An 18,923-nucleotide genomic window follows, 5' to 3' on the forward strand; every position below is an offset into this window, starting at 1 on the left:
GTATATGCATTGCGAGGTACATTCATGCAGATGTTATGAGATACGATGATCAATGTGATTGGATGCAGATCACAACATCCCCTCCACGCCCAATGCCACTAACACCCTCGCTAATAGACTGACTTTCCTCTCTTCCAACTTCCACGTCTCTTCACCAACGTCATTCGCGTCCTTGTCTAGCGTTTTCAGCTCTGTCGATAACGCTCGTCGTAATGATGGCGAAGAAGTCATCATCACCATGGACAGTTCCGTGTCCAGAGTCAGGGACCGCGTGGAGAGATTCGAGGAGCCGAAGAACGTTAAGAAGGGTTTGGATCCTGTGGGCGAGGGTGAGAGCCATAGACCTATCAAGGAGACAAGTAAGTCAGTATGGCAGTCGAGATGGTAATGTTGACCTCGCTGTGCTCACCTTTCGAATGATATGTCCATCCCTCCTTTTCCCATTCTCGTAATCTCACACCGGTTCCCTTCTCCTCATCCCACGCTCGACCTTGTCTCACTGCATCACGATGAAATCGACTTTCCAACAGTGTATATCCCTCAGGTATTAACCTCGAGAAACCTTTTGATCCATAGAACCCGTTGGCCTGTAGTGCGAAAAAGTTGGAATCAGCTTTGACAGTCCTCCGAAAAACAATCTTATGTAGCTGAACTCACTTTTGGTGAAGCTGCGATGACTCTGACTGGGGCTGGAGAATTGATCACAGCCTTCTTGTACGCCTTGTACAATCCAAAATAACCACTTGTGAGATCCACCTCAACTTTCCCACCTTCCCCTTCCGCCGCCGGGGTTGATTCCTCATAAGACCCTTTTACAGCTTTCCAGATCTCTCCCATCGCTCTCTCCTCCTCTTTTACACCCAATACTCCAGCTTGGAGGACGGGCCAAAACCACGTATCTACATCTACTCTTCTTGATCTACTAGGATTAGATGCTCGCCAGGAATTTTGGAAAGCGCTAAGCGTTGCCAGGGCGTGTTGTTCGAATCGCCGAGGATTGATCGATGCTGATGGCCAGATTAGAGAAGCTTTTGTGTGAGGTGTATTTGTATTTGGTGTTGAAGATGATGATGACGAGGAGGATGGTTGTTCAGGAGCAGGTAAGGGGACGGTGTTCAGAGGTGATATGTGTGCTGGTGGAGAATGATGTAGGAGGTAAGAGTATTGCGTGAAGAGTCGAGTGAGCGACGTGAGGTAAGATAGCAAGCTGGGATGGGAACGGAAGTGGATATATCGATCTTGTCGGTTCGTGAAGTATGAAGAGGCAAGGTTGGCCCTAGATTCAACAAACATTGTAGCCGTCAACATATAGTCAATCTCACAACGAGGATTACCTCTACTCACCCGCTGATGATCACTTCATCGTCAACACCATACCACTTCCCATGCCAAGTCCCCCAACCCTCATCATATCTCGCCGGTACAATCTTCTCCATCAATCCTCTCAGCTTCGGACTTCTGAACAACCACACTTCGCATCTATCTTGGTATTGTTGGACGAGGGGTAAGAGCAGATGAGCGGTAGAAGGGGGTAATGTGGATGATGTGGATAATCGGGTAGATCGATTGTAATCCAATATGAAAGCTACACGCAGTTGTGGATTGGAAGCCAAAGCAGATCGTATCGCTTCGACCTGGTACAGAAGGAGCGAGCACATCAGCATGAGCTCTGAAACACGCTAATCGGGGTGATAAACTTACCAGCTCGCCCTCCTCTACACCTATATACAAACTACTGATCAATATCCGTCTCTTCGCTCGTTTGATCATTTCCAACAATCTCGCGTAGAACAGTTCCGGCGAAGTGAGCAACTCCACCTCGTCCCCTCTCGCTCCGAAACATGGTTGAGTAGACGAGAGAGCTGATGATAGTCGATCAAAGGCGGGATGCTGGTGTGGTTGTGGTCTAGGACTAACAGGTTGAGAAGAGGATGGACCGATCGTTGCAGAGGTGGACGTTGCAGTGGAAGACGAGGCACTTGAGGTTGATACTGAAGACTGGGTAGTACCACTCGAGGAATCCGATGATGTTGCGGTGGAATATCGCACATGGCGAGATGTCGATGACCGGTGAGAGGAGCCGACATGCCTCGAAACAGATGAAAATCGAGCTTGACCCAAGTTGATTGCTTGAGTTTGCACCGATCGAGCAGAGAGCTCAACTCCGGCCCTGAGGGCATCTCGAATAGGTATTCGGCTCATCTTTTCTCAAGATGGCTATCTGGTCGTTGAGCGGGAGAGATGAGAGGGAAGCTAGGATGCCAAGGTGTATGTTTTCTTTTAACCACTACACGGGAAACTTCGTCTTTCAGCTGTTCCCCTTCGGTTTTCCACGTGGTACATGACGATCTCGATCGGTGTATCAGAGTTCGAAAAGTGAAGGTCACTCGTCTTTTGGTTTATTTACACCTTCATCTCTATTCCATTTGGACAGTATCCGGTAGACAGATAGTAGCTAGACGCGATGCGTAGTACATAGTAGACTTCCGATCGATAACCTTACCTACCACCTCGATACCTACCGTTCGTCACTCCCTTCATCTCTCGCAGTATCGGCTCGCCACTGTAGACCTGCTCGACCTCGAATGGCCGATTGGAACAATATGTTCACCTCGGGATTATATGGCTTGAAACGGGCTGCCCTTGTGCTTCCCATAGCATACACTGGAGCATGGCTAGGGTACTATGGTGAGTTCATGCGCCGGCCACGGTACAGCGTCCTGCAACTCCTCTTTATATGTGTTGCTGGTTCAAGGCTAATTGGGATGTACTATTTGAAGCATACACGGATACGCTTCGTCGATCACATATTCGTGAACGGAATCGAATCATGACCCAAACACTATCAGTCTTACCAGGAGGTGGTCCCGACTATGCCCAGCCGGCTACAGAAATAGAGAAAGAGGCATTGAAGAAGAGGTCAGCTTGGATCTGTGGTATTGATGTTGTCAATCGGGTAATAAGCTGACGCTATGTGTTCCCGTACAGATATGCGAGTCTGAAATATGCCGGAAGGTATTGGAATCCCTACGTAGAGTGGAGAGAGCAAGGAGCATGGGTATGTTTGTTCCTTCTCGGTAGACGACACGCGCTGACTATGACGGGTGCGATCAGGAATGGGCTTTCTGGAAAATTGTGGTGTCAACATTAACTCTCAAACTATTCTACAACGGGTGAGCGAGTACGACTGCAACGAACTGGAAAGGATTAGGGGCTCATGTCATCCTGCGTGTCATTAGTGGAGTCCCACCCGATCGACCTATACCCGACTTACCCCTCGAACGACCCGATTTCCAGCTCCTCTTCCCTTCTTCGTCCTCAGCTCCATCGTCATCTGAGAAGACTCCTTCTGAGGTTATTCCTCGACCGGCTGGTACCGGCGGTGAGAATGTCGAAGTCACTGATAAGCTCACCATGACATGGGTACGATTTCTTCGCCTTAATGTTGGGACCTGAATATAGGTTGAGCTTACCTACCGTACTTTGCAGCTCGGACAATCTACCACATACGTTACTCTCGACAACCTCGCAATCCTCACCGACCCCGCACTTCAAGATCGTACCATCCCATCTCGTCTTGCGCCTCAAAGATTAAGACCTGCTCCATGTAGATTAGACGAATTGAAAAGAGTAGATGTGGTCCTGGTCTCTCACAAGTGAGTACCTATCTTGTTCACCACCTGCTGCCGTGGCTCACGCTAGAGCAGTCATTATGATCATCTGGACCCGCTTGCTGTGACGGAGCTTGGGGACAGTTGCGAGTGGATCGTCCCGATTGGTTTGGGTCCGTTCTTGCGAGAGCACGGGGCGACTAGAATAACAGAATTAGAGTAAGTCCTCTCCTTTCTACCGATGAGTTTATGAGCTTATGACCACTCCAACAACATAGTTGGTGGCAAGAGACCAAACATACCCTGAAAAGACCTGGACAGAAGGACAAGACATTCACCATCACCGCTGTTCCGAACATGGTGAGTTGGTGAACACGCTCTTCCAGCATCATAGCTAACGGATATGCTGCGATCGATAGCATTGGTCCGCTCGATCACCGCTTGATACCAATGCAACTCTCTGGTCTGCATTCCATGTCAAATCAGATACGGAGAAGCCAAAGTCGTTCATTCACTTGGGTGATACCGGGTAAACACCACATCTCTACTGATACTGTAACTCATTCTGACGACCACCATTCAGCTACTCCCCTACTCTGTTCCATGCTGCCGGTCGAGTTTTTGGACCGATCGATATTGCAGCCATACCCATTGGTAGTTACGAGCCCAAATGGCACTTGCATCTACAACATACAGACCCCGAAGGAGCAGTGAGAATGGCGATGCAGATGGGTGTTAAGAAGAGTGTTGGCGTGCATTGGGGAACTTGGTTGATGAGTGACGAGGCGTGTAAGTGGATTTCGTGCCCGCACCTTTCCTCGCACAGCTCGCTGATCTCACTTGTAGACAACGCGCCACCTATGGACCTTGAGATTGCACGTAAGAAGCTAGAAGTAGATGAGGAGACGTTCTGTGTTCTACCAGCCGGGAAGACTATAGTGATAGAGTGATGAGTCATGTATACATACGGACACACATGCAATACAGTCATCGGCGATTCGGCTGTGAGAGGACCCGGAATCGTAGGCTTCGGCTATCAGCATCGCTTCGTGCCTCCACTAGTGTGGATCCTATCACTAGTCCCAACATTTGCAAGGACACCCTTCTTTTCATCACTTTTCATCCAGTCGGTCACAGGTCCCGGTCAGAGTTATGGGCAGACGTCATGCGGTGTCATTTGATGAAGAGCCAAGAGCTAAAATTAGCGATATGTAATGCGGCTGGAATCCCCGGATGAGGTTAGGTAGGTCATATAACTCATAACTGGATCTGACTTCTTAGCGTAACTCTACCAATCATACAATTTCCAGCATAACACATTGAACTTGAGCATCACTTTGTACACTCACTCACTCATTCAAACATCATGCTCGTCCACGTTCTTGCTCTACTTTCTGCCGCAGGGCTCGTCGTCAATGCCGCTTCTATCCCATTACGACCTCGACAAGCTGCAAACTCTACGCTCGCGACCCAGTCCACATACATAGCTTGCGTGGCCGATACGAAGATCCCATCGTTGACTTCGAGCGTTGCAACGTCTGCTACCTCCCGCGAAGAGTGCTCCGTGAGTGATTCATAGAACTCTACATTCCCAAGAGTACAACGTATCTCTACTAGAGCGGAGCTGTGCTAGGGTCAAAAGACTTGCGAGCTGATCTGACGTCCTCGTCTTGCAGAACACATGCAGTCAAGATAACTGGGAGATCGCTTACTTCCGTCAAGACACGTCTCAATGTTATTGCTCTCCAGCAAGTGATTATCCCACTTCGGACGAGGTTGTCTATGCTGTGGATGATCAGGGTAATTGTAGGAGCGAGGATGATGCTTCGGTGAGTGTGATGTCATATTCTATTTCGACAAAGAAAGCGTTATCGTTGTCCGAGCTCAACTGAACTGATCTTCGACATAGGTCGAATACCTTCACTCTCCCTACGCTCTCTCCGGATGTTATCTGTACCTGACCTCGGAGCCAATCTCAAACGTCACCGCTTCATCCCCCCTGGACTGTCTCAACAGCTGTAACACAACTTCAATCGCTATCCGCCCCGAACTCGACTCTCCTTCCAACCAATTCGTATATGAATGTCAATGCTTCGGCGGAGAGATTGGGCTGGGACAAGTGACAGATTGTGGCTATGGTGTTGAGGGTGTCTACCAGCGGATCTGAGTATTGTTTGTGGGGAGAAGTAGGGGAAACACTCAAAGGGACATTCAAGTATAATAGCCTTGTGGGGGACATATAATCAGAAGACAAGAAGCGCATGTTCAGCATACAAGTATAATAGAATCCACCAACATATGTCATATATAGCACGCACTATGCATCATATCATACGTACAATGTCCTCTCATCTAGACTCATCGGATTGCACCCACAACTCCCCTATCCTTCCATCAACCCCACCGCTGATCATACCCTCTAACAAGCCCCAGATCCTCTCTTCTACCTCCTCTATGCTCCCTTCTGCTGAAACTTCGACCCACTTCCCATCACCATGTCTTTTCTTCACCTCGTTCGCTACGAGCCCGAACTGTTCTCGTACGGCAGTTTGGATCGCAACTGTTTCGTAGCGTTCGACGCCGAATGCTGATCGTTGAGATGCAACCGCGGGAGGGAGGGTGAGATAGAGCGTTATGTCAGGTAAGGGGAGGGCAGTGTCGGGTTGTAGACAGAACTCAAATGGGAGGCCCTGGACCAAGCAATGCAGAGACGATCAGTATTGGACGGAAGGTCGATAATGCCTTACTCAGCGGAGTATGGCGAATGAGGGAAACCCACCTTGGCAGCGGAGAATGCGATTCCTGAAAAAGCATATCTGTCCGCAATGACCGTTATGCCATTCTCCAAATCTCGTCTAATTGCAGCTCTGCCAAGTCAACACATCTCATTCGATCAGCTTGACTTTGATTCACGCTACATCTTCAGCTGACACAGCGTACTTACGCACATTCCCATCGGTTCGCTGCGAAGAGGAGATGGATCGCATGATCGTCCATCTCAGCTTTGGATTGGAGATATGCGTCTATCATCTTCCCAATTGCCGTAGTTCGGTCTATACGTGAATAGGGCGATCAGTCCAGTCGTTCCAAATACCATGCCTCCCAAAGGTCTGGACAGAAGAGATCCCACTCACCTGGGAACTTTTGTAATCTAGCTTTGTGGCCATCTCGATCTAATCTCTGAACAAGTCTGTCGACTTGAGTGGATTTACCACATCTATCCAATCCTTCAAATACTATAAATGCACCTCGACGTGACGAAGACGAAGATGTTGCCGACATAATAGGAATCGATACGGGGTCAGGACGGGTTGGGACGGGTGAGTTTGCTGTCTGGTGATGATGCTGCTCCTGTTCGTATGGAAAGAAATCAAACTGGGTCATGTTCTCCTCTCCCTACGTCGCGTGTCTTCCAACGCGTTCTTGTCCTATAAAATAACCCAAACCGGTAATTCTCCTTGCTTCTACCCCCTGGTGGAGGTCCGTCCACTTGGACTGGTACGTTTCAGTATTAAATGACCACATTTCTTATTGTCTCTGTAACACTTAACATCCATAAAGACACATACACAGTAGATTTCCAGACTGAGCGAAAGAGAAGCATCAGTACAGTATGAGCAGATATAAATACGCAACAACCCCTTGCTGCGTTTCATATTCCTGCTGCAGATCTTACCATGACACCAACAACACGTTTCATCGATTTTACTTATTGTCTCTGTAACACTTTCTCCTGCGACCTGTGTCTGAAGAGAAAGAGTCTCTCAAGTCGAGTGAGATGTATAAGTTGGACAAGTACAACTGCATGCAATCTTCTCCCTCTTTTCTATCATATACTCACAACAACTCACTAGCTAAAAGACTACTCGCTCCTTTCGGCCACCATCGTTTTTGAAAATATCACTCATTGACGTTTATCTTTCCTGTAGATAGTCTTGTCCCAAAGACTACCACAAAAACTGACCTTTCTGCCTCCATCCCAACCAACGACATGTCGCAGTCAAGCAACCTTAAGCCTTTCCTCCCTACACGACCATCCGGTCCTGTCTTTATCGGTCTCAACGTTCTTCGAGCGATGAGCATAGTCGCTCTCGCCTTGGTCTTCGCTGCCAACATCGTCACTATGGTGGAGTGAGTTCCGTATTCGGCATAACATGTGGACCGGTACTAGAAATGATTTGACTCACGGTCACTGGTTTCGCTCGCAGTGATATAAAAATCATCAAGTCTGTTGTCAAAGACGGTGACGAGTTTACAGAAGAATGCGATTATTTCGAGTACTCCAGTGTGCCCGATCAAGCCGGTGGTGCATTCTGGAGCGTTCTCAACAGAGTGTTCATCGGTGAGCTAGCCTCTCCACAGCCGGGAGTCGATATTGCTGCGATGCTAACTACCTTGACGTCCTGACAGCATTCGAGTGTATCCTCCTCACCATGTCTGAGATTGGCGTGCCACGACGTATATTCGAGGAGTTTATCCCTATACTTGGACCAGGACACGGTCTCGGTTGCTTGGGTGTCTTTCAAGCATTGTAAGTGCTGTTCGGTTCATCATGAGCAGGGAGATCAGTACTGATTGAGGAGCTGACCTGTTGATTGGCGGTGACAGGATTGGTGCTCAGGTTCTTTCGCATTACTGCAAGCGATTCCCCCAAGTCTCAAGCTGGCTTCTGTTCATTATCGGCTGTTTCAACATCCTCGCGGTGAGTCACCTGATACGATTCCAGTGAGACGGTGTTTGCATAAAGCCGCTTCTCGATAGCAGCCACCCCCATTGCGCCCCGCAACCCACATGTACACACATGTTCCAAACGTAATTGATGGGCTGACGGAACCAAAAGGGCATCTTCCTCCGTTCGGGATCAAAAAAGAAGAGGCTGATTTTTTCCTGGGAGAACGTATCTTCCTTGTGAGTGTGCACCCACTCATAAGTTAGTCACCCAACGGCGAATGGTACATTGACCGATTGACGATATCAACAGAACCCCACAGACACGTATGGCTGCTACAGCATGGGATATGGTATCTGAGAAAAGATCCCGTTCGGCCACTCCTTCCGGTGCAACCGGTGCTGGCGGCGGCGGCGGAGATAATGAAGCCAAACCAACACTCTCGAGATCAGCCACTGCCTCGTCCGACTCGCCACTTCTTCCTCAGAACACCACAGCGCCCGGTGCGCGATTCGGTGGATTCGGTTTCGGAAGACAGGGCGAGAAAGCAGCAGCGGAAAGAGGTTGGAAGATCAGTAAACCTGCTGATGCTCTTCCTCGTGAGTCACCTGGTTGGTTCGTTGGAACATGTGTAACTGATAAGCGCGCGGCTTATCTAAGGATATGCCGTCTAAAATCAGCCGGATGCGAAGATATTCGCGGAAGTTGATCGATCAACCTACACCAGAGAAAACCGTACCGGATGTCTCAACTCTTGACTGAATAGTCGTTGGTGGTGACTGCCACCACGACGGCTTATCGGATGCAAATGTTATTATGTTATAAACCTTATGTTTTTCTCGTATACGCCCATTTTGTGTTGTATATATGATAAGAATGCCACAAGTAGGACACTCTTTGGTTCATATAGACTTTCTCTGTACGTCAGCGGTGTGAACCGTATTACAACTCGTTTGTATCGTGTGGTATAAGCATGCCGTTAAACATTACGTTTGCCTCCCAGATCTCGTCCCCTGGCAGTGATAACTCTAACTGGAATCGGCTATCGAAGACCGGAAAATGTCCGGTGGCTTTCTTTTGCCCTTGTAAGCGCACAACCGCCTTTCCGTGTGGCGTCGTGCCACGCCGAACTCACGAGCCTAAATCGCAACCGCAACCGGTCAAGAAGTTGGTTTACTGGAACGCCTAGGAGAGGGGCGCTTTGACAGCCACCACCACTGGCTACGCCGGCAAGAATTGAATGGACTTGTCGCCACACTCACCCAAATATGCTTTTTTAACGCCCAGGGCGGCCACGAACATTGGATCGTGGTATGAAAGGGTTCAACAAGGAATGTGGTTTTCGCATGTAAACCAAAAGAATGGGAGATGCCTGGCATACGGTCAGGGCATACTTTACAAGGTACAGACATTCCAGTCCGAACATGGCGACAAACCAAAGTAAGCTTGTGTGGCTGCCCTTCAACACCATCCACTGACAAGAAGCAGAATTGAGAGTTACGCTTTTGGTCGTATGGAACAACATACGCGTGAGCAATTTGTCACATTGATATTGCGGTACACATTGGTTTTTCGGGCGAAGATACAGATCTTGTCCGAGCGAGCGCTTATATGCAACTCTAAAGGGTTTCCCGTCTGTTGGGTTGGTGTCCAACCCGAAAACTGCTACATGCACTTATCGGTCGGAGAAACTGCCGCCTCGTACGTCGTTATCCAAGGTCAATATAACGTACATTTAGCCCAAAGTAAAGCTGACGACAGGCGTCCCATAACATAATTCAGACATTATCACCACCTACATCATGTATACCGATCTAAAGTAGCGGTACAGCCGACACAACGATTGTTCGCATCAAGGAGAACCCCGAAAGCGGAAGAGATACAATGGTACACTGTCCTATCCCATATGCTTATTTCTCCTGCCACCGCTGGCGCGCCCCCGCTGGAACTGCCCCTGGGCAGAAGGAATAAGAACCAAACTTTGTGGTAATAAAATTAAACAATCTCCCGAACCACTCATTGACTGCCTTTTTCGCTTAACCTAAAAATTTGAGTTAGTGACCGTTCCTTGCTCGTTCCTTGCATGGATTCCACATGGACCCTGAATATCTCATGATGCAAGACAAAAGTGGCGCTTCCTGCACCTAGTTACCCTTACCAATCAATCCGTAAATTGATACAAAGTAATCTCTGCCAGCAGTCTCAGCAATTGACCGAGCAAGTATACGGCAGAGATCGGTATGATTCAACGTGGCCCTGACGTGTATTACGAGAGTTGAACCGGAACAATTGCCAAAGGTACCACTTGCGACCATTCCACGCATCAACAACGCATTTACCGTCAGGACGCCTCTGACGGGGTTGTCATGTTCGCCTTTACGCGCCACACCCAACATGACATGTACGTGTCCCAAAGAGTGCATCCAACTAACCTGAGAGTCAAGCAATGGTCGGGTCGGAAAATAACAGCAGCAGAGCCCACCTCTAGTGTCGTGCTTGACGATCAGGGCCTTGATTTTCGTTAGGGTCTATCAGTCAACCCGACGAATCCCATTTCTACTTTCGGTCTGATCATGGTGGAGCACGGTCTTTAAACTCGTCTTGATACCCTTTATCGCACCCTTCCCGAGGTACAGTGGAGGGCGTATCAGCTGGATTGGGGTACGGTACCGTCCCTCCTGCGGTCGCAGCAGGTAGTGACTACCGGAATCCTCCCAACGTATCTCGTGCTAACCGTCTAGTGTCTACCACTTCCGTCCATAGATCTCCGTTTCCAGCTGAAATTTTCGTTAGTCAAGCTCGTTGGTGGTTGTCAGACGCCAGTGTCACCCCCTCCACACCACCTCACGTTGTCGGCTTCTTCTAGACTTGCGATACCGAACAAGAGGCGTCGCTATCGAACTCTCGTTCTGCCCAGGGAAGACGAAGACTTCCGCTCGTTATTGGAACTGACCAACGAGCTCGCTCCCAGTCATGCTAAATCATATATAGTTGAGACTAGCTCGATAGTCTCGTTTTCATTTTTCCCCATCACACTTTGCAACTTGAACTACTTTTCTTCTTTTCTTCAGCTTCTTTGCTACCCCACACCCTCCAGTCCTGGAGACATTTAATCACTTGTTCGACAACATCTCTACGCTGGCCGTAGTACACACACCCACACTCGTTACCACAATCAACTTATAGTCAATCTTTACCACCACCACTACCTCGACGGTCTCTACAGCTCCTATCGCTATCACTACTACTACTTACTACTACTATAATACCTATCTTCGACATGTCCGACAACGAGATCACCATCATCGTGAGCTGTCTGTGCCCAGACGGAGCTTCTGAGCTGACCCCCTCTACAGGAAATCCCCGCCTTCCCGGACTCCCCTCCCACCCCCGGTATCAGAACCATGTCTTCCTCTCCGGAATGGTTCACCACGCCCACCAAGGCAGCTTACCGACCTTCTCCCCTCTCCAGGGGCGTAGCTCTCAGCTACATTCCCGACGGCATTGAGCCTCTCTCCAGCCCCACGGAGAGTCTCTCGTCCGAACCCTCGACTCCTCCTCTCTCCCCCACCTACAGCGTCTCCTCGATCGATATGAATCGATCCGCTTCTTCCGCTTCGTCCGGCTCTGACGCCGATTCGGAGGACTTGATTGTCACTCCTCCCCCTCGAAGACCCTCTTACTCTCGACGAAACTCACCTTCTTACTTCAACCTTGAGACTCCCAACAAGGAGGAGCGAAAGATGAGGAAGCACCACCACCGAGCGAGATTCGCCAGTGTCCCCGTCAGCGGTCTCATCACCCCCATGTGGAAGATCGACGAGGACGAGAAGAAGTCTGGTCTCAGCGGGCTCCTCGAGCCTTTCCAGGGCTTCCTTCCCACCCGACGTGAATCCGAGCCCAACTACATCCTCAGCGAGGACTCTTTCGTGCTCACTCACATCCCCGCCAAGACCGTCTCCCTCTCCGACTTCAAGCCCCGACTCATCCGAGTTCCTCGATGGCAACGACCCATCGTGATCGCGGTCATGTCTGTCCTCCTCTTCGGCTCTCTTTGCATGGTCTCCTGCTTCCAACAGGTCCTTGTGAACGCTGAACACGCCCAAGTCATCCGACAAGGCGAGTGGATGGCCAAGCACACCGCTATGGCCAAGGCCGAGTCTGACATGCGAGTCGACTTTGAACCTGGATACCGAGCTGCCACCCCCAACCACCACTCTCTCAAAGTTCAATCCAAGCTTGCCAACCGTCACAAGCGAGCTGCCGAGGAGGGAGCCGCCCAAGTACCTTTCGGCAAAGTCCCCTTCAAGATGACGAAAGATGAAGAACTCGCCGCCTTGATGAACTTTATCGTCGGTACCGCTGCCAACACCTTGCCACCTATCGACACGGAAGATGCCACTTCACTCGAAGCGTTCCTTCCTTTCGACCCTCGATCTCCTCATGCCCGAGCTGAGATTGACGACCTCGTCGCCACTCAATGGGAACACAACCCGATCATGGTCCTCGGGAACATGCGTGACCCCAAGATGCGAGAAATCCGAGGTCTCCTCAAGAAATATACCATCAAACCTGAACCTTTCTACGTCGACGTCGACCAACGTTCCGACTCTACCTATCTCTCCGCCACCCTCGATCGACTCATCGGTAAACAGGACGGACCTTTCGTCCTGTTCAAGGGCAAGAACATTGGTTCTGCTCCCAAACTCGTCGAGCTCGAGAAGAAGGAGACTCTCATCGAGACCGTCTCCGGAGCCGGTGCTTCCATCGCAAAGAAGCTGAAGAAGAACAAGCACCAAAAGGAGGAAGAGAGAAAGGAGAACGAAAGGGTTCTCGGTCCTAAACCCATCGACTTGGTTTGATTTTAATCTATAATTTTCTACAGGGGGTCGCATTTTTGTTATTCTTTCGCATAATTTACACTGTTCTCATTCTACCTTCCTTCTTTTGGGCGCCAGCAGCGTTTTTCGATACTTGTTTGTTTGTACTTTGACATCCGCCCTCCCACTCATCCTTTTACACAATAATGCTTAATGCAATTACAGCTTAATCTACACTCTACGCTCTACAGCAGGCTGCAATCGTCATTGAATCGAACGGTACTGACATGACTCTCGCCTTTAACCTTGGACTTCCATTCGGTGTTCTCCTCGTGCACGTGAATTCCGTCCTCGCTCACTTCTTCCTCGCCATGAGCTTATCGATGTGCTCACGTGCGCCTCCTTCCCACTGATCCCAACTGATCGAAGCTAGCCAAGAATCGCGAGTCATCTGGTCTTCTAGATAATCGCCTTTTCGTCCAGCTGCACCGGGATGAGATCATCAGCGAATGTACAAACGACAATTAGCACACTATCAAACTCACGTCGCACCCCTTCTCTACCTTTGCCCAATACCCTGTGGGATCGTAACAACCCGTCCAGATGGAAACCTAATCTCAACGCAGCTGCTTTACTCTTCTCATTGAGCGAAGTTGCGAACCACTGAGCACGACGAAGGCCGAGTCCACCTTCCTCGGGCATGTCGAGTATACGGTGCAATATCAATCCCGCAGCGTGGGTGAGGACGTGTGACCGCTATGAAATGATCGGTTAATCCGGGGTATTCGTAATGAACAAGTTGGGCCGCGGCGCAGCAGGGCACCGGGTGACTCACCTGGAACGGTTCGAGAATGAGGATCCAACCGAGTTCAGAAAGCATCATCCCCACGTCCGAGTTGATCATAGATATGGTCCCCGCAAAGACGTAATCCTTCGGGTCGACAGGTGTCTCGCTACCCGGTGGGGAGGTGTAGATTGCCCAGGCGCATGCGCTCTGGAAACAAACATAGGTGTCAGTAGATACGTCTTGTTCCCGTTTACGATACTATTGCATTTGTATACTTGTAATAGGTGAGACTTACCGGTTGTGATCTTATGGTGACTTCAGCCCATTCGCAAACATCGCCCACCTCATTGAGACCTCGAGGTAACCATTTCGTCATTCCAGGATCACATTTTGCGATCCCATCAGCGAGCACTTGCGCGTGTAGCGATGGCTACAACCAGGCGTGTTCAGATCAGCACTCGGCCTTTCGTACGTCTCTCGCACGAAGTTACGGGGAACTCACCACAAAGGGTCGTAGTTCCAATCGATCTGAACGGAGCTCTTTCACTTCGAAACAAAAGTTGAAATCGTATTCTTCAGGAGGTGTGTGGAGGTGTACATCCCTCGGCACAGAAGGGACCGAAGGGGCTTTGTATGTGTTCTTGTAGACAGTCATGATTTCTGGAATCTCGTGATTAGATACAAGATGTAATAATCACTTGATGTGATGTTCCCAATGGGATTGACATATACTATGTTGTTCGACTTATCACTCGAGTCGATTGAAATGTTATCTGTGATGCACCGGTCGAGCGAGTCAGATTGTCCCGGTTGGAAACTCGCCTAAATCGGCTTTACGCGCGTCATTTGGGTAACTGCACCGGGCAGTCATTGAGGACATAATGTCTTCTGTTTTGTACCACTTCGTATGATCCTGCAACCGTCGTCAGTGAGCAAGCGGTAGCCGCCCTTGTTCGTCAGCTAACCATCTATCCGATGTGTCTCATGGGCCCAGTGTGCGTGGCTGCTTACACCGTTCTCGTCTAGGCAGATCAAAGTGGGATGTGCAGATCATGTTGGGACAAATCACAAGCGGTGAATGTACGCAGTCTCAACTCTCTGCCGTAGCCTAGTTATCACCATCGTCATCATGTCGACCAAGACCAAGACTGGACATGCTGTGACAGCAAATGCACCATGCATTGCGAATTACTTTCCATCAACGCAACGCAACGTGACGTGCACCCCACCCCTTCAAACCCGACTTGTCGCGCTCTCATAGCCTACCGGAGAAATCCGGGATAAAGTGCCACAAAACGTGGTGATTCATGTCAATTAAACTACGAATTAAGCTTGGACCAATGAAGTTGAACTCGTTGGCCACTTTCTCATCCAACTTAGCACTGAAAACAATCCATCTCTGCTACGCTCCAATCCCATTTAGCGCTATTACCATCTTCCCATTCTGCACCTTTGATTTCACTCCACAAAACGCATCGTCTATTGCGACACGACATAATCGTATCGTTGACGTGACGAAACCCGAGTCTCGATCAAAAAGTTGCTTCCAGGCAGATTACAAAAGATTCCAATTCCTGCGCGGATACTACTTTCAACGGCAAACATATTCACCTTAATCGATCAAGCTTCCCCTCACGAACACTGCATCTCACAACAAAATGGCACCACTCCTTCTTACCCACTTCAGACCGCGTCAACGGTCCATCCTCTCCACCCTGTTCACAGCTACATTCCTCGGCGCCGTCATCGTCGTCGCTTTCCCCTGTCCGGCAAAATCGTCCCACGAAGCAAGATTAGACTCACCAACATATCAAACGGCGTCAGACTCAAATAGGAGGGAAAGGGAGGTGGTAGTGTTGATGAATGAGAGAGGGAAAAGAAGATTTTTGGAAGAGAGATGAGACAGAAAGGACGTGAGTGCGCCTTTTGATCTATGTTTGGCTACGGAGAGAATGGTCGTAGGACGGGATATGTGCGGAGAAACTTCTGGGACGTATTGCGCAGAATGTGACTGTTAAGCGTAGGAGGTGTCGTTAGTACGGATGGCGAGACTGGCACTGATACCCATATCTCATAGTCGAATCGACGATCGCAAACTAGAAGAACGCGGAGTTGTATCAGCATATCAAACACGTTGTACCCGTGAGTCTGGCCACATCATCACTGGCTCACTACCGATTGACACGTCCCTCTTGTTTAATTAGCATATACCAAGCATCCGCATTTCCACCCGAGCTATACGCTCTCACGGCATCTCGCTGCCCAGTAAACTACATATAGCCATACACAGGGATGCATTCATCATACAGGAACATTACACTTCTTTCGATCGGCTTTACGTCTTCTCACCTTGTCACTTTGCCGGCTGCTTCGTCCAGGAAGAACCGCTGCGAGTGTCTACGGACCGGGACCTTTGTGGCCAGAGGCCTTCTTTTCTCGTTGACCATAAGCCTTGCTGGCGTACTGATGACAAGAAAGACTCAGATCAGTCAAGATATTCTTTTAGGCACCTTGCCACACTTACATCACCGTCGACAACGATCAAGTTTGCGGGCTCCTGCTCTTCACCGGCCAGATATCGCCTGATGATATCCTTGGCGCCATTGGCGTAACGTTTCTGCGCGTCAAGGGTGGTTCCGGAGTCTGCGCGGATGAAAGTTAGTTAGGTAAAGCAGTTTCAAACCGAAGTCATAGCGGGAACAATGCGGAGATCAGTATGCTCACAGTGAGGGACCATACCGTTACCGCCGCCGAGAGGGTTGAAAGCGTGTCGCCAAGGGTGATCCTTCGGCGCGGGCTGGACATCTGAGCGAGCCCGATTAGACGCAATTAGTATTCAGAAGGCTAGGTTGTGAAGAGCGAACTGCGATTGAACTCACCCCAGACATCTAAAAGCGGCCAGTATCATCAGTGCGGTCTCCCTTTGTTGCTCAAGGCGTTGACACTCACCTCCGGCGTAACCTCTGAGATGGCCAGACTCGAGAGCCCGCTTGACTGCAGCTCGATCACAGATCGCCCCTCGAGCAGTGTTGACGAGCCATGAACCAGGCTTCATCTTGCTGATAAGCTCGTCGTTGAACAATCCTCGAGTCTTCTCGTGGAGAGGACAGTTCTGCCGGGGCCTGTGTTATTCTATTGCATGATCGAGGCGAACGTTGCTTGGACTTACGATGGTCACGACATCACACTGACCGAGCATCTCTTCGAGATCCTTGACTCGACGGGCTTTGATCGCCTTCTCCGCATCTGATATGATGGCCCGTTAGCCATTCTCACTCTTGACCTCCCAATGAAGGGTATCTGCCTCACTAGGCGGAAGATCCGTATAGTCGAACCACAAGAGTTCCTTCGGATCAAACCCTTGCAATCTCTGCAGTACCCTGTAGCCGATCCTACCACACCCAACGGTGCCGACTACTTTGTCCTCCAGATCAAATGCGTTTCGAGCGACTTGAGCGACGTCCCATTGATCTGCTAGGATCTGTTCGTGTGCAGGAACAAAGTTTCGGACGAGAAGCAGAATCGACATGACTACGTGTCTGCGGCGACAAGTATCAGTTGGATCGATAGAACGAGAAAGTCGGTAGTGTTTCTATACAGTACTCACTCGGCTACGGAAACGACGTTAGATCCCGACACTTCAGCAACTGTGATCTTCTTGGTATTGGCGGCATTGAGATCGATATGGCTGCAGTCGGAAGATCGAGTGCCTCAGCGTATGCCTCGACGCAGTAACTCCCTCCCTTTGTGAACCCATTGTACGATGCAACTTACTCAGATCCGACTCCTGCAGTCACACAGAGCTTGAGTTTCTTCGCTTTCTCAATGAGGTCGGCCGTGAGGTATCCAGGGTGGAACGGAGTAGTGATGAGGATTTCGGTCTATAGTGCAGCGGTTTATAAGCTTATCTTTCAATATATGTCGTGCCAGGCGTATCTCACGTCGGGGAGATGCTTTTGAAACTCCGAGCTGGCGCCCTCCTTGTCATCTGTGACGATGAGTCTGTATCCGACGAAGTGTTGAGCTTCAGTAAACACGTCATGCGGGGCGGGTGGTGATTCTTGATGCTCACTCATGACCCTCTTTCTTGAGCCAGTCGGCGATACCAAGCTTGTTCTCGAGGGTGCCAAGGAGCCGAGGCTCCTCTTGAGCGGCTGTGAGGTATCATCCAGGACGAAAGTTACGATCAACTCCACTCTGAGGTAGAGAAGGGGAAATCGGAATCGCTAAGGATAACTCACCTTGACCACCGCGATAGAGGACAGCAAGTACCTGATGAGTCCTTGTTAGCACCACTTATTGGCATACAAGTATCACCATCACTCACCTTGACCATGTTGTGATTCGTTGAGCTGAATTTCCTATGAGTGGTTCTTCGAAGGTTGTTAAGCAGAGGACGAGCGCGGATAAAGCTGTATGTCAACATCCTTCTTATACCACTCAGTCTTTGTAGAGAGTCTGCCGATGATGCCGCGTGACATGGTCGAAGCAGTATAAGGGATTTAAAGAGTGGATGATGAACGGCTAACTGTTCAATTACCTTGCCGTGGCCGGTCTACATACTCAGTCACCGGGAGTGACTACCGAGTGCATCATTGAGATGAAGTACGTAGACATGGTCACACATTGTTGTGTTACGCTTGACCGCAGCAGTATCTGGATGCCTTGCCGGAAAATTGAACTTGTAAAACGGCTACAAAATACCATCGCATGAACTGTTCAGAGCCCGGAGAAGTGAGTGCGCTAAGTAATGATGTCAAGGCCGGCATGCGCTCAGAGCGGGTGGGGGTCGGTACATGTGCATGGACAGAGGAGAGTAGTATCGTGTCATGCAAGGCTATAATTAGTGCAACCCGCTTTCCGGCTTGCCCCCGACGTGCTCCTAGGACGGTGAACTAATGGTAGTCGTAGTCAGATGACACCGGTGGACGACCTCCACCCCTTCACTCACCCCACATGATCACCAGCGGCGTATCCCGCATCCCACATTGTACAGGTCATCATTAGGCTTGCAAAGGTTGATGTTTCATGCGGTC

The 18,923-nt window shown here is 49.7% G+C and overlaps 8 protein-coding genes across 8 annotated transcripts; 4 read left to right on the forward strand and 4 right to left on the reverse strand.

Annotated features, from left to right (window-relative positions):
- Window positions 1-69: 69 nt before the first annotated feature.
- On the reverse strand, window positions 70-2,202 carry CI109_102400 (uncharacterized protein; the record flags this gene model as incomplete). The annotated part of the gene is made up of 5 exons (XM_032004444.1): window positions 70-344; window positions 410-587; window positions 658-1,276; window positions 1,345-1,634; window positions 1,702-2,202. The coding sequence occupies 5 exons, from the start codon at window positions 2,200-2,202 to the stop codon at window positions 70-72; spliced, it is 1,863 nt and encodes a 620-aa protein (XP_031861309.1).
- Window positions 2,203-2,603: 401 nt separating this feature from the next.
- CI109_102401 (uncharacterized protein) lies at window positions 2,604-4,561 on the forward strand (the record flags this gene model as incomplete). The annotated part of the gene is made up of 11 exons (XM_032004443.1): window positions 2,604-2,688; window positions 2,781-2,919; window positions 2,989-3,058; window positions 3,115-3,173; window positions 3,240-3,423; window positions 3,490-3,656; window positions 3,708-3,830; window positions 3,890-3,971; window positions 4,031-4,140; window positions 4,195-4,400; window positions 4,458-4,561. The coding sequence occupies 11 exons, from the start codon at window positions 2,604-2,606 to the stop codon at window positions 4,559-4,561; spliced, it is 1,329 nt and encodes a 442-aa protein (XP_031861308.1).
- Window positions 4,562-4,977: 416 nt separating this feature from the next.
- CI109_102402 (uncharacterized protein) lies at window positions 4,978-5,778 on the forward strand (the record flags this gene model as incomplete). The annotated part of the gene is made up of 3 exons (XM_032004442.1): window positions 4,978-5,175; window positions 5,288-5,440; window positions 5,521-5,778. The coding sequence occupies 3 exons, from the start codon at window positions 4,978-4,980 to the stop codon at window positions 5,776-5,778; spliced, it is 609 nt and encodes a 202-aa protein (XP_031861307.1).
- A 181-nt stretch (window positions 5,779-5,959) lies between these two features.
- CI109_102403 (thymidylate kinase) lies at window positions 5,960-6,893 on the reverse strand (the record flags this gene model as incomplete). The annotated part of the gene is made up of 4 exons (XM_032004441.1): window positions 5,960-6,301; window positions 6,391-6,478; window positions 6,556-6,664; window positions 6,746-6,893. 4 exons carry the CDS (start codon window positions 6,891-6,893, stop codon window positions 5,960-5,962), a joined length of 687 nt encoding a protein of 228 aa, XP_031861306.1.
- A 709-nt stretch (window positions 6,894-7,602) lies between these two features.
- Window positions 7,603-8,954, forward strand: CI109_102404 (uncharacterized protein; the record flags this gene model as incomplete). The annotated part of the gene is made up of 7 exons (XM_065967145.1): window positions 7,603-7,742; window positions 7,820-7,953; window positions 8,022-8,142; window positions 8,220-8,313; window positions 8,452-8,519; window positions 8,593-8,879; window positions 8,941-8,954. The coding sequence occupies 7 exons, from the start codon at window positions 7,603-7,605 to the stop codon at window positions 8,952-8,954; spliced, it is 858 nt and encodes a 285-aa protein (XP_065823217.1).
- Window positions 8,955-11,560: 2,606 nt separating this feature from the next.
- On the forward strand, window positions 11,561-13,142 carry CI109_102405 (uncharacterized protein; the record flags this gene model as incomplete). The annotated part of the gene is made up of 2 exons (XM_032004439.1): window positions 11,561-11,587; window positions 11,637-13,142. 2 exons carry the CDS (start codon window positions 11,561-11,563, stop codon window positions 13,140-13,142), a joined length of 1,533 nt encoding a protein of 510 aa, XP_031861304.1.
- A 313-nt stretch (window positions 13,143-13,455) lies between these two features.
- CI109_102406 (uncharacterized protein) lies at window positions 13,456-14,542 on the reverse strand (the record flags this gene model as incomplete). Its single annotated transcript, XM_032004438.1, has 5 exons — window positions 13,456-13,583; window positions 13,646-13,856; window positions 13,936-14,094; window positions 14,183-14,317; window positions 14,390-14,542. The coding sequence occupies 5 exons, from the start codon at window positions 14,540-14,542 to the stop codon at window positions 13,456-13,458; spliced, it is 786 nt and encodes a 261-aa protein (XP_031861303.1).
- A 1,742-nt stretch (window positions 14,543-16,284) lies between these two features.
- Window positions 16,285-18,223, reverse strand: CI109_102407 (uncharacterized protein; the record flags this gene model as incomplete). Its single annotated transcript, XM_032004437.1, has 13 exons — window positions 16,285-16,350; window positions 16,412-16,530; window positions 16,612-16,692; window positions 16,767-16,775; window positions 16,837-16,999; window positions 17,057-17,133; window positions 17,197-17,426; window positions 17,495-17,575; window positions 17,662-17,768; window positions 17,829-17,889; window positions 17,960-18,041; window positions 18,129-18,159; window positions 18,215-18,223. 13 exons carry the CDS (start codon window positions 18,221-18,223, stop codon window positions 16,285-16,287), a joined length of 1,116 nt encoding a protein of 371 aa, XP_031861302.1.
- Between the last annotated feature and the right edge of the window lie 700 nt (window positions 18,224-18,923).

This window comes from Kwoniella shandongensis, chromosome 4 (assembly GCF_008629635.2).
Source record: "Kwoniella shandongensis chromosome 4, complete sequence".
Lineage (NCBI taxonomy): Eukaryota > Fungi > Basidiomycota > Tremellomycetes > Tremellales > Cryptococcaceae > Kwoniella > Kwoniella shandongensis.